Raw genomic sequence first — 14,926 nt, forward strand, 5'->3', positions numbered from 1 at the left:
GATCTTCTTTTAAAAGGTGCCAGTGTTTATTCATGATCTTTTTTAGATGTCTATTTTTATCATTATAATCTAATATTATGGGAAGTGTGAAATCCTTTTTCTGTTGTTGTGATTTATCTTTGTGTATAAGGTCTTTTTGACTGATTTCCAGATTTTGTGATATGATAGATTCTATTAGTTTACCATTATATCCTTTATTAATCAGACTGTTCTTTATACTATTTGCTTGCTCGATGAAAGTGGTGTTGTCGGAGCAGTTTCTTCTTAATCTAGTAATTTGACTTTTTGGGATGCTGTCAAGCCAAATTTTATTATGGCAGCTTTCGGTGTCTATATAGTTGTTCACGTGTACATTTTTAAAGTGCGTTTTAGTTTTTATATAATTATCCTTGATATAAATATTTAGGTCTAAATATGTGATTTCACTGTTACTTATTTCAGAGGTTAAAATGATACCTTCCTGGTTGGAGTTTAAAAACCTTATAAAATCCTGTGCTTCTAACTTGGAGCCTTTCCAAATAAAAATGAGATCATCAATATATCTGGAGTAGGACACCATATTCTTCGCCCAGCTATGATTGCTCCAAATGTATCTCTCTTCCCATTCAGCCATATACAAATTAGCATAGCTGGGCGCGAATCTGGTGCCCATAGCTGTGCCTCTGTTCTGTAAATAAAATGAATCTTGAAACCAAAAATAATTATTGTTTAAAATTAATTTTATACCTTTGATTAAAAAATCAATTTGATCATGTAACATAGAATTGTCTATTTCTAGCATCTTTTTCACTGCTTCACATCCTTTTCTGTGTTGGATAATGGTGTACAATGATTGTACACCAAGATGCTAGAAATAGACAATTCTATGTTACATGATCAAATTGATTTTTTAATCAAAGGTATAAAATTAATTTTAAACAATAATTATTTTTGGTTTCAAGATTCATTTTATTTACAGAACAGAGGCACAGCTATGGGCACCAGATTCGCGCCCAGCTATGCTAATTTGTATATGGCTGAATGGGAAGAGAGATACATTTGGAGCAATCATAGCTGGGCGAATAATCTGGTGTCCTACTCCAGATATATTGATGATCTCATTTTTATTTGGAAAGGCTCCAAGTTAGAAGCACAGGATTTTATAAGGTTTTTAAACTCCAACCAGGAAGGTATCATTTTAACCTCTGAAATAAGTAACAGTGAAATCACATATTTAGACCTAAATATTTATATCAAGGATAATTATATAAAAACTAAAACGCACTTTAAAAATGTACACGTGAACAACTATATAGACACCGAAAGCTGCCATAATAAAATTTGGCTTGACAGCATCCCAAAAAGTCAAATTACTAGATTAAGAAGAAACTGCTCCGACAACACCACTTTCATCGAGCAAGCAAATAGTATAAAGAACAGTCTGATTAATAAAGGATATAATGGTAAACTAATAGAATCTATCATATCACAAAATCTGGAAATCAGTCAAAAAGACCTTATACACAAAGATAAATCACAACAACAGAAAAAGGATTTCACACTTCCCATAATATTAGATTATAATGATAAAAATAGACATCTAAAAAAGATCATGAATAAACACTGGCACCTTTTAAAAGAAGATCCGATTTTAAAAGATATAATTCCAGAAAGACCTAAAATTATATTTAGAGGTGCACCAAATTTAAAAATGCACCTTACAAAGAATTTCACTAAAGATGCCAAACCTAATCTTATCAAAGAAAATTTTCTGTCTTAGGCAAAGGATTTTTCAAATGTAATAGTTGTGTAGCATGTAGGAAAACAAATCCTACAGATAAAAAAAGAATTTCATTTAAATCTAACAATACAGGCAAAACATATACAATAAAAGAAACCATTACCTGCGAAAGCAAAAATGTGATTTACCTATTGGAATGTCCTTGTGGACTACAGTATATTGGTCGCACAATAAGACCTCTAAAAGTACGAATATCAGAACACTGTAGGAATATTGAGAAAAATTACACTAATCACTCAGTGTCATCACACTTTTGCATACACAATAATGATCCGAAACACCTTACTTTCTTGGGAATAGCCACAGTAACTAACAATTGGAGAGGTGGAGATCTAATTAAGAAAATAGGACAAAAAGAAATGGAGTGGGTTTTTAATATGGATACTCTCCATCCAAATGGACTCAACATAGAATTTGATTTATTTAATTTTTTATAAATCTTCTAGAATATTCTTATACATACATTTTTTTATATTACAGATTAAATATTTTTTTTGTCATCCATTTTTTACCACCCATCTTTTATCCTGCCTTGTTATTAGACTCCCCTCTTTCTCACTTCAATAAACAGACACCACATGTGTTTTTATTATATTTTCAATATATTTTAATGTTCTGTTATTTTACCTTGGATAATTTATATGTTTGTTTCTACATATGTGCACCCTGATTAATTATTTATATATTCAATTTTTATTCTATTTTTTAATATCATTAGAGTTGCCTTTGTAATCTTATTCATACAGACCAGCTTGGCCCCTCTCTTTTTGATTATCCATGTACTGACTGCACATCAGATTACATGCATATTTTTTTGGCTCTCTTCATACATATATATGCATATTTTCCCCTTCCCTTATATATATTCTGCAATTTACTATCTTTTTTAGGATTCTATTATGTTTTCCTTTAGTTATAATGAATACCGGAGTAGTTCCGGTTTTGTGTTTGCACTCCACTGGGGAACGCACAACATATTTACAGCTCTCGATATTGAAAGAGCCAATTGCCAAGTAGTTCCGGTTTCGCCTGCGTTCCACGTGTGGAACGCAAGATAGAACTGCAGCCCCTTACGTCGCGTCACTTCCGGGGCGACGTCGGCGAAACCAGAAGGGTCTATACGATATTCTTTATATATTGTAGATGTTGTCAAGATTGTATTTATATTGTTCTTACTTATTAATTTATTTACACTTAATGGCTTTTTTGTATTTCTTTTTATGTATTCTATATAAGATGTGCTATTATTACCATGGACTTAATCCGCCGCGTCACTTCCGGTGTGACTCGTGCGGTTCACTGGTGGCTACAGGAAGTAGCAATCACTCACACCAGGAAGCATTTACCACCATTAGGACTCTCATTTAAACGTTTGGAACCAGGACATTCTCCACACTTCTGAGGAAGCCTGCTACAGGTGAAACGCGTCAAGTGGATTTTAGAGACTATATATTTATATTTTTAAATCTCTCTTTTAACTATTGTTAAATAAATTATCCTTACTTACTATATTTCGGATTTTTTCTTTTTTTTCACTCCTGGTTACCTGCTTGTTCCTTGGTGGGGACTATACCACCTAAGCCATTAAGACTAGAGCAAGTTCTGCTCTAGCAAATGTGAGTACGATATTTTTATTACTTATTCACATATTTTAACAATACATACTGTACTATTTGGAGTCCTTTTATTTTACATATACCGCCCATATGAGAGCGTGAAGATCCTATATATCCATAGACGGGGATTGTTCCGTCCAGGCGAGATAACAGCTGAGCTCTGAGTTAGCTCTGGGCCATGTGAGTGTGGAATATCTACTATTATCTATCCACCCACTACATTTAAATATACTACACTATCATTGTCTTTTATGTTTTATGCTTTTTTTGAGGTCTATTGTGTAAAGAAGACTATAAACTACAACCTCTGTGTACGTATATATATATATATATATATATTTGTATATATCTTTTCATTTTAGGCGCGGTTTCCTTCCCTTTTTTTTTTCACATAGAACCATGTATAGAGGACATTCAATGGTATTTCCAAGGAGCATGAGTGGTTTGAGGGTAACAGATCCCTTGCTGTTAAGAGTGCTGGCAGAGATCACGGTCTCCTGAAAACCACTGCAAATTCTAAAGTTCATCATAATCTAACAGATGTCCATTTAATAAAGTAACTGTAATGCAGAACTGGGATTTTAGGTACCACTAATAATAGTGCAAAATCACTGTGGCACATGGATCTAGCAGATGATGGCACTTGCTCACAGGGTTTATTTTGTTTTGCTTGCCCCATGCAGTTTCTTCAAGCTTTATCAATCACCTCTTCTGAGTCTTATCCTCCGGCAGCATTCTGTACTGTAAGGTACTACCTTCCATGTTTGGAGGCCTCCCATCTTCACAGTGTTGCGGTCTTCAAACGTTAAGTTTAGTTAAAAAAGAATGTTTTCATTGGCCAGTACATTTGTGACCAGAGCCATATTCTCAGCATAATTGAAAAACAACCCTCATATTAGTTTGTTCTTGTGAATGAGCTGGAATTGTTCCCTACAAAACCTTCTTGAAAACTACCTTAGTCTGACTGGGCTACTTGATTCCACTTTTGTGTCCCATTAGCACCTCTATGGCAAGCTGCAGTGCACCTGGATCAGCATAAGCAGGTTGTCTCCATCAACCTACACTTGTTCTCTTACTTCTAACATCTCCCTGGTTGGACACTGCTGCTGTCATTTACATTCCCCAGCTCACCCCATTCTTTCTGTTTCTTGTGAATTTACTAACCACTATTTGGTTCGATTTTACATCTACAAGTTAGAGCAGTGGTTCCCAAACCAGTCCTCGTGGCCCATAAACAATCCAAGATTAATGAAGTTTTATTCCAATGGAGATACTGACAAAACCAGGACTGTGTAAAGGATTGGTTTAGGAAACACTGGGTTAGAGTGCACAGTTTACAAATGTCACTGGTAATAATCTGTTGTGCATAGCATTTTCAAAAAAATCAGTAGTGTATAAATTTACAAAATTGTGCATATTTAGCAAAAATAGATGCTCCCGGTGAGGTGAGAAATTCAATTCTGTATTTCTTTTGCAATATCTTTGGCCTAATTTTGCTTAACCGAAACTAATTTTGCATTGGAAAATAATCCAAATCCATACAATCCAATTTTATTGATACAGATAAAGAACTGATCTAGCCAAACGGTGAATTGATTATAATAAGATTTTTTTAAATACCAGATTTACATCCAGAAGACATTAGCCTAGTTTTTATTGCGCCCAAGAAACAATCAGGATAATAAACACAATGACTACAAAAAGTAGATAAATGATAAGGACCAGGCGATCTATCACTACTGCTGCTGTATACCACTCTGACTCTGCATCCTCCTTGTTAATGGACATCTTCCACTCTTTATGAAACTTAACAATCTCTGCTAGAATCTTCTTTAGAAGCTTCTCCTGCAGGTTTACTTTTTTTTCCCAATGAGAGTTCTTATTGACATGAGGCTGTAATTGGAGGTTGTATTCACTGTAACAATCTGTGAACATGAAAAATATATGAAGGTGAGAAAATAATTACGTTGTTTATGTAATTGCGTGTGACCTGATCTTCCCATGCTCTATACTAGATTAAAATTATACACTTCTATTTTTTTTTGTTTATTAAAGGGATTATAGGCACCCAGACCACTTCAGCTCATTGAAGTGATTTGGGTGCAGTGTCCCTGCGGTTTTTGAGAAACAGCAATTATTTACTTTGCATGACTAAGACTGCCTCTAGTGGCTGTCAATCAGACATCCACTAGAAGCTCTTCCTGGCTGGTAAGCAATTTTTGATTGCCTAACTAACACTGGACGTCCTCACTCTCTGCATCCCATTGTACAGCGCTACAGAATTTGCTGGCACTATATAAAAAATTTAATAATAATATAATAATATTAATGAGGACATCCAGTGTCAGCTAAATTAAATCCCCATAGAAAAATATGGAGAGGGCCTAATCAGATGACATGAGATAAGGCAGAACGCCAAACCAGCGCCGAGGGAGATCAGTAAATGCACGGTAAATAGGGATTTTTTTATACATTACATTTTGTTTAGCATGTCAACTATACTAATCATCAGTGGCAGCTCTAGACTTTATGAGGCCTTAGGCGAAACTCAAACAAGAGGCCCCCAACTAACACTCATAGTAAAAAAACATATAGGGGTTGCATCGTGTGTATAATGAGCTGTAGTTATAATGTATGACAGGTTTGCAGCGCTGGATACAGAGCGCTAGTCTGTGTGTGGGGGGCAGGGTATGTGGTGATCACTGTGGGTGGCAGGGTATGTGGGGGAAGGTTATGTGGTGGTCAGTGTGGGAGGCAGTTTATGTGGGGGTCAGGGTATGTGGTGGTCATTGTGGGGGTCAGGGTATGTGGTGGTCAATGTGGGGGACAGTGTCTGTGGTGGTCAGTGTGATGGTTAGTGTGGGGGACAGTGTCTGTGGTGGTCAGTGTGGGGGACAGTGTCTGTGGTGGTTAGTGTGGGGACAGTGTATGTGGTGGGCAGGGCAGTGTGGGGGGCAGGGTATGTGGATGGCGGGGCAGTTTATGTTGGGGCAGGGCATGTTTGAGGCAGGGCATGTTTGAGGCAGATTATGTGGGGGGCAGGGCAGTGTGGGTGAGAGGGCAGTGTGGGTGAGAGGGCAGAGTGGGTGAGAGGGCAGCGTGCGTGGGAGGGCAGTGTATGTGGGTGGGCAGTGGGGGTGGGAGGGCAGTGTTGGGGCAGTGTGGGTGGGAGGGCAGTGTTGGGGCAGTGTATGTAGGTGGACAGTGAGGGTGGGAGGGCAGTTTTGCGGCAGTGAGGGTGGGCAGTGTCGGGGCAGAGAGGGTGGGAGGGCAGTGTTGGGGCAGTGAGGGTGGGAGGGCAGTGTTGGGGCAGTGAGGGTGGGTGGGCAGTGTTGGGGCAGTGAGGGTGGGAGGGCAGTGTTGGGGCAGTGAGGGTGGGTGGGCAGTGTTGGGGCAGTGGGGGTGGGTGGGCAGTGTTGGGGCAGAGAGGGTGGAATGGCAGTGTTGGGGAAGAGAGGGTGGGTGGGCAGTGTTGGGGCAGTGAAGATGGGCGGGCAGTGTTGGGGCAGAGGGTGGGTGGGCAGTGTGGGTGGGTGGGCAGTTTTGGGCAGTGAGTGTAGGTGGGCAGTGAGGGTGGGCATTGTTGGGGCAGTGAGGGTGGGTGGGCAGTGAGGGTGGGTGGGCAGTGTTGAGGCAGTAAGGGGGGTGCACTGTTGGGGCAGTGATGGTGGGTGTGCAGTGTTGGGGCAGTGAGGGTGGGTGGGCCGTGTTGGGGCAGTGAGGGTGGGTGGGCAGTTTTGGGGCAGTGAGGATGGGTGGGCAGTGTTGGGGCAGTGCGGGTGGGTGGGCAGTGTTGGGGCAGAGAGGGTGAGAGGGCAATGTTGGGGCAGTGAGGGTGGGTGGGCAGTGTTGGGGCAGTGAGGGTGGGAGGGCAGTGTTGTGGTGGTGAGGGTGGGTGGGCAGTGAGGGTGGGAGGGCAGTGAGGGTGGGTGGGCATTGTTAGGCACAGTGTGTGTGGAGGCTGTGACAAGCCTCCACACACTAAAATACCTTGTTTTATAATATAATTCCCTGGTGGTCCAGTGGCAGCACTCCCCGGTGGTCCAGTGGCAGCACTCCCTGGTGGTCCAGTGGGATGACTGTTCTGTCTGCAGCTCCACGAGAGCTGCAGACCTTGTTCTCACGAGAGCCTGTCAGAGCGTTGCCGTGGTAACCCGCGGCAACTCTCTGTAAGCCCGCGAGAACCACATTATGGGATCTGCAGCTCTGCACTCGGCGGAGCTGCAGATCAGAGGCTGGCTCTCCATGTGGGCAGACCATGTGGAGGGGCCACCCGGCGGCATACTGGGCAAGCCGCCGGGCCCCCTCTCACTGTCGGGCCCTGAGGCAATTTATGCGGCCGCGAGGCCCCAGCAAGTGCGAGGCCTTAGGCGTCCGCCTAAATCGCCTAATTAGAGAGCCGCCTCTGCTAATCATAAATTGCCACAAGAGGGTAATATTAGTCACATTCCTACATTAATGGACCTATTATATATAGGCAATGAAATTGAAATGATACAGAAGAAAGACAGAACCATACTTAAGATATGGATCATTCTCTCCCAGCAGTCTCCAAACTAGTTATCTGTTAAACCTTGGCTTTGCAACAGAACAATTTAATGTATCCCTTGCAGAAGCATCTAATCTATTTGAGCCTACTATAGAGACACTCTAATTAAGGCTGTCTGATCAGTTTCTGTCAAGGTATTTTTTTTGTACTGTGCTAGGTTTGTAAACCAGGCTGATGGGTGAATATCTCTGATCATTTTGAGTTCTGCCTGAACCTCTTCCCTTTGCATAGCTGACAATTCTTGGCTAATTACAATCTCTGGACAAACAGTAGGCTGACATAAATCCATATGGAAAAATTCTTCTTGGCTCAAAATTGCAGTCAGATTTCTCCTTGGATCAACAAGCTGTATCTCCACATGTTAACTATTGTATCCTTGAATATTCTGTTTTTCCAAAAAAAGACATCCAGGCAGCTCAAACTTCCCAAACCAGAGTCTTTTCTTTCTGGCAGTAAGTAGATACTGTATGGGAAAGGGGGTGAAGGGAAGCAGCGCCTTCAAAGTATTCTCAAATCTGAGAGGAGCAATATGAAAGCTAAGAGGACAAAGGAACAAAATATAATGTAGTATATCCAGCTACTGGTGAATTTGATAAGAGAAATAACACTTCTACAGACATGTGCGCTTGGACGGGATAATCCCTGCACGCTTGGACGGGATAATCCCTGCCTATGGATATGCTGATCGCCTTGGCTCTATGTTAGAAGATGTATCAAAGCCAGTAGGTAGTTTTTTGATTGTAAGCTTTGGGAGTGTTCTTTTTCAGTGCTTAATGTTCTTGCAGTAGAAATAAAAGAGAATATAGTGCTCTCGGTACTGAAACAATAAAATAAAAAATAAAAGGAGGTATACTCACAAAAGGAAAGCAAACAAAGTTTTGCTCAATCCAAAACAGAGTAGGCAGTATATTCCCCACCAAGGAAATAAAATGTGAATCCTCCAGATAAAATCTTCTGGGATAAAATCAGGAAGGTCCAGGTAGAATAAAAACTAGTTTTATTAAAAATAATATTAAAACCAAAATATAGCATAAAATAATGGTAAAACACTGACGCATTTTATGTTACAGTATAATACAGCTATCTTGTTTAAAAAGCTACACAAAATTAAAAAAAAACGGTGAGATGATGTCACAGATCATGTGACCAACAATCAATTAACTTGAAATTGTATTAAAATGGAGGACTAGAAAGGGATATAATACTTTCAATAGATATTAAAATAGATGTAAAAAATTTAAATATGTGATTAAAATAAAAAAAATCCTGAGAAGGAGCACCAAAATGGCTGCCACCGTATAAGGAAGGAGTGTTAATATGACCACCGTCAGCCAAAAGGCATGGTCGGTGCAGCATGAAATATCAAACTATACTTTAATAGCTATAAAAGTGGCAAAAGAGTGGGGAAGTGGAAGGAGCAAGAGAGAGTGGGGAAGTGAAAGGAACCTTTTCCCCACTGAACAAGCGTAGCAGAGGAAAATGGGATACACCAAACTAGGTGCACCAATAAGGCATCATGGCCCGCACCAAATGATTGATACAGACTGCAGCATCATAGCATACAAGGAGTGCCAATATGGCCGCTCCCAGCCAAAGCGGTATGGCCGGCACAGCTTGAAATATAAAACCAAATTGCATTAGCTCTAAAAAGTGCACAGGAGAATGGGAAAGTGGAGGGAACCACTTCCCCACCTCATTCAAGTAAGTGCAATAGGGAGAAATATGATACACCAGACTAGGGGAATATGGCAATATGGCACTGCGTCCTGCACCTTGTAATTGGCGCGGACCATCACATCATAAAATAGAGCAAAACAAAAACATAGAAGGGAGGGAGACCAACGGGTGGGAATGGGGATGGAACTAAAATAACGTGAAAACTGCCTATTAGAACATGAATGGGAGAAAAGTATAGCTTGTATTAAAAAAGGAAATGGTAAAAAAAAAGGTCTAAAAGAAATAAACAAATACCAATAATCAAATGTGTTTATAAACAGGATATTATTAAAAACAGAATTTATATTTAAGAAAAAAAAACATAATATAAATAATGCACGTAGGAGTATATTAGATAAGAGAAAATAAAAATAAGATTAAAAAAAATAGAATAAAATCTCAATGAAAACATAAGAAGAAACGGAGGGAACATCATTAGAATACACTTAAATAAAAGTGTATAAACATGACTGTAGATACAGGGTGATAGCTAAAAAAACATATGTATCATAGAAATTAAAAAGACCCATGGAGTACCAGGATGTTTAGTTTAAAACCCCAACTATCTTTATTCTATCTAACATTTTAGAAAGGCTTTCACCTAGCCAAGGAGGGGTAATTATTTTCTATTGCACAAAATATGAAACATTTTGGATCTTTATTATGAATAAAAAATGTAAAAACACTCTGATCTAGAAAATTTTTTGAAATATTTCTACAGTGTTCAGTAGTGATGTCCCGAACAGTTCGCTGGCGAATAGTTCCTGGCGAACATCGCTTGTTCGCGTTCACAACGGATGGCGAACATATGCGATGTTCGGTCCGCCCCCTATTCGTCATCATTGAGGAAACTTTGACCCTGTACCTCACAGTCAGCAGACACATTCCAGCCAATCAGCAGCAGACCCTCCCTCCCAGACCCTCCCACCTCCTGGACAGCATCCATTTTACATGCATTGTGAATCTGCATTCTTAGTGAGAGTAGAGACAGTGTAGCTGCTGCTGATTTGATAGGGAAATTGATAGCTAGGTAGTATTCAGTGTCCACTACAGTCCTGAAGGACTCATCTGATCTCTGCTGTAAGGACAGCACCCCAAAAAAACCCTTTTTAGGGCTAGAACATCAGTCTGCTTTTTTTTTTCTGTGTAATGTAATTGCAGTTGCCTGCCTGCCAGCCTGTGTGTCAGGCTCACAGTGTATACTGTGCCCACTTGCCCAGTGCCACCACTCATATCTGGTGTCACAATAGCTTGCATTAAAAGAAAAAAATTATGACTGTAATATAATAGCAGTCAGTTTCCTTCACTAGTGTGTGTTTCAGGGCCTGCCCAGTGCCACCACTCACTCACTGGTGTCACAATAGCTTGCATTTAAAAACAACGAAACTGTTTTGACTGTAATATAATAGCAGTCAGTTTCCTTCACTAGTGTGCATTTCAGGGCCTGCCCAGTGCCACCACTCACTCACTCACTGGTGTCACAATAGCTTGCATTTAAACAAAAAAAACATTTTTTGACTGTAATATAATAGCAGTCAGTTTCCTTCACGAGTGAATGAGTGCCACCACTCACTCACTGGTGTCACAATAGCTTGCATTTAAAAAAAAAAAAACTTTTTTGACTGTAATATAATAGCAGTCAGTTTCCTTCACTAGTGTGCATTTCAGGGCCTGCCCAGTGCCACCACTCACTCACTGGTGTCCCAATAGCTTGCATTTAAAAAAACAAAACGTTTTTGACTGTAATATAATAGCAGTCAGTTTCCTTCACACGTGTGCATTTCAGGGCCTGCCCAGTGCCACCACTCACTCATTGGTGTCACAATAGCTTGCAATTAAAAAAACAACACTTTTTTGACTGTAATATAATAGCAGTCAGTTTCCTTCACACAGTGCAACTCATATCTGGTGTAACAGTAGTGTACATTTAAAAAAAAAATGTTTTTGACTGTAATAGATTGAATAGCAGTTAGTTGTCTGCCAGCGTGTGTGTCAGGCTCACAGTGTATACTGTGCCCACTTGCCCAGTGCCACCACTCATATCTGGTGTCACAATAGCTTGCATTTAACAAAAAAACTTTTTGGACTGTAAAATAATAGCAGTCAGTTTCCTTCACATGTGTGCGTTTCAGGGCCTGCCAAGGCACAGTGTCACACCAGTGCAACTCATATCTGGTGTAACAGTAGTGTACATTTAAAAAAAATAAAAAAAAATTTGACTGTAATAGATTGATTAGCAGTTAGTTGTATGCCAGCGTGTGTGTCAGGCTCACAGCGTATACTGTGCCCACTTGCCCAGTGCCACCACTCATATCTGGTGTCACAATAGCTTGCATTTAACAAAAAAAAACTTTTTGGACTGTAATATAATAGCAGTCAGTTTCCTTCACACGTGTGCATTTCAGGGCCTGCCAGGGCACAGTGTCACACCAGTGCAACTCATATCTGGTGTAACAGTAGTGTACATTTAAAAAAAAAAAAATTCTGACTGTAATAGATTGAATAGCAGTTAGTTGTCTGCCACCGTGTGTGTCAGCCTCACAGCGTATACTGTGCCCACTTGCCCAGTGCCACCACTCATATCTGGTGTCACAATAGCTTGCATTTAACAACAAAAAAACTTTTTGGACTGTAATATAATAGCAGTCAGTTTCCTTCACACATGTACGTTTCAGGGCCTGCCAGGGCACAGTGTCACACCAGTGCAACTCATATCTGGTGTAACAGTAGTGTACATTTAAAAAAAAATACAGTTTTGACTGTAATATATTGAATAGCAGTTAGTTGTCTGCCAGCATGTGTGTCAGGCTCACAGCGTATGTAGTGCCCACTTGCCCAGTGCCACCACTCATATCTGGTGTCACAATAGCTTGCATTTAACAAAAAAAAACTTTTTGGACTGTAATGTAATAGCAGTCAGTTTCCTTCACACATGTGCGTTTCAGGGCCTGCCAGGGCACAGTGTCACACCAGTGCAACTCACATCTGGTGTAACAGTAGTGTACATTTAAAAAAAATAAAAAATTTTTTGACTGTAATAGATTGATTAGCAGTTAGTTGTATGCCAGCGTGTGTGTCAGGCTCACAGCGTATACCGTGCCCACTTGCCCAGTGCCACCACTCATATCTGGTGTCACAATAGCTTGCATTTAACAAAAAAAAACTTTTTGGACTGTAATGTAATAGCAGTCAGTTTCCTTCACACATGTGCGTTTCAGGGCCTGCCAGGGCACAGTGTCACACCAGTGCAACTCATATCTGGTGTAACAGTAGTGTACATTTAAAAAAAAAAAACCAATTTTGACTGTAATAGTTTGAATAGCAGTTAGTTGTCTGCAAGCGTGTGTGTCAGGCCTACAGCGTCTACTCTGCCAACTTCTGCCACTGCACAGTGCCACTCATATCTGTTGTCACAGTAGCTTGCACGCATAGTACCACTAATCGAAAAAAAATTACAGGCAGAGGCAGGCCACCCCCCAGGGGCCGTCGTGGTCGTGGTGCTGTGATTCCCTTTGTCCCTAGAATAATGCTCAGTGTTCAGAGGCCATGTACCCTGAACTGGAAAAGTTCTGATGACATAGTTGACTGGCTAACACAGGACACCCAATCTTCTACAGCTTCCGCTCGGAACCTTGACGCGCCATCCTCATCCAGCTTAGCTTCGGGCACCTCTCAAGTTACCACTCGCCCGCCTGCCGCCACCACCAACACTAGCACCACAGCCGCTTCACTTGTATGTCAGAGGAGTTATTTACACATCAGTTAGTAGAAATGAGTGATGCGCAAGCATTATTGCCAGAGGATGTAGATAACAGGGATATGTCTCAGTCAGGCAGCATTATACACATGGACGTAGGGTGTGATGAGGATGATGTTGTACCCGCTGCTGCTTCCTTTGCTGAGTTGTCAGATACAAGTGAAGCGGTTGAAGATGATGATGCGTCCATGGATGTCACGTGGGTGCCCGCTAGAACAGAAGAAGAACAGGGGGAAAGTTCAGATGGGGAGACAGAGAGGAGGAGGAGGAGACGAGTTGGAAGCAGGGGGAGGTCATCGCAAGGAGCTAGTGGCACAGTCAGACAGCATGCAACGGCACCCGAGGTCAGCCAGACAGCACGCCAATCAACGCATGCTGTTGCGTCCACCAGAATGCCGTCATTGCAGAGCTCAGCAGTGTGGCATTTTTTTTTGTGTCTGCCTCTGACAACAGCGATGCCATTTGCAACCTGTGCCAAAAGAAACTGAGTCGTGGGAAGTCCAACACCCACCTAGGTACAACTGCTTTGCGAAGGCACATGATCGCACATCACAAACACCTATGGGATCAACACATGAGTACAAGCAGCACACAAACTCAAAGCCGCCATCCTCCTCCTGGTCCAGCATCTTCAGCCACATCAACCACTGCTGTCCTCCTTGCCCCCTCTCAACCATCCGCCACTCCGTCTGTCGCCTTGAGCAGTTCTTGCTCATCTGCCCACAGTCAGATGTCTGTCAAGGAGCGTAAGAAGCCAATGTCACAAAGTCACCCCCTTGCCCGGCATCTGACAGCTGGCTTGACTGAACTCTTAGCCCGCCAGCTTTTACCATACAAGCTGGTGGAGTCTGAGGCATTCAAAAAATTTGTAGCTATTGGGACACCGCAGTGGAAGGTACCCGGACGAAATTTCTTTGCACAAAAGGCAATCCCCAACCTGTACTTGATTGTGCAAAAGGTAAGTAATGGCATGTCTGGCACACAGTGTTGGGGCAAGGGTCCATCTGACCACTGATACCTGGTCTGCAAAGCATGGTCAGGGCAGGTATATCACCTTCACTGCGCATTAGGTAAACCCGCTGACGGCTGTCAAGCATGGAATGCGTGGCTTTGCAGAGGAGTTGGTGACACCGCCACAACTTGCAGGCAGGCCTGCTGACACCTCCTCTACTCCTCCTACTCCATCCTCTTCCATAACCTCCTCGGCTGAGTCCTCTTCTGCTGCTGCGTCTTGCTTCACATCAACGGCACCTCCCCAGCTCCCCAGGAACTATTCCACATACCGGATACGGCAGTGTCACGCCGTCTTGGGGTTGACTTGCCTGAAAGCAGAGAGTCACACCAGACCAGCACTCCTGTCCGCCCTGAACGCACAGGTGGATCAGTGGCTGACTCCGCACCAACTGGAGATCGGCAAAGTGGTTTGTGACAATGGAAGAAATTTGTTGGCGACATTGAATTTGGGCAAGTTGACACATGTGCCGTGCATGGCACATGTGTGTAATCTT

General features: G+C 41.7%; 1 protein-coding gene across 1 annotated transcript in view; it reads right to left on the reverse strand.

The window, feature by feature from the left end:
* Positions 1-4,925: 4,925 nt before the first annotated feature.
* The window catches only part of LOC134578476 (5-hydroxytryptamine receptor 3A-like), a 51,181-nt gene continuing 41,180 nt past the window's right edge, over positions 4,926-14,926 (reverse strand). Inside the window, exon 5 of the mRNA XM_063437475.1 lies at positions 4,926-5,321. Within this exon, the coding sequence (XP_063293545.1) occupies positions 5,050-5,321 (272 nt within the window). The 3' untranslated portion in view covers positions 4,926-5,049. The remainder of the gene's footprint in view (positions 5,322-14,926) is intronic.

This window comes from Pelobates fuscus, chromosome 12 (assembly GCF_036172605.1).
Source record: "Pelobates fuscus isolate aPelFus1 chromosome 12, aPelFus1.pri, whole genome shotgun sequence".
Lineage (NCBI taxonomy): Eukaryota > Metazoa > Chordata > Amphibia > Anura > Pelobatidae > Pelobates > Pelobates fuscus.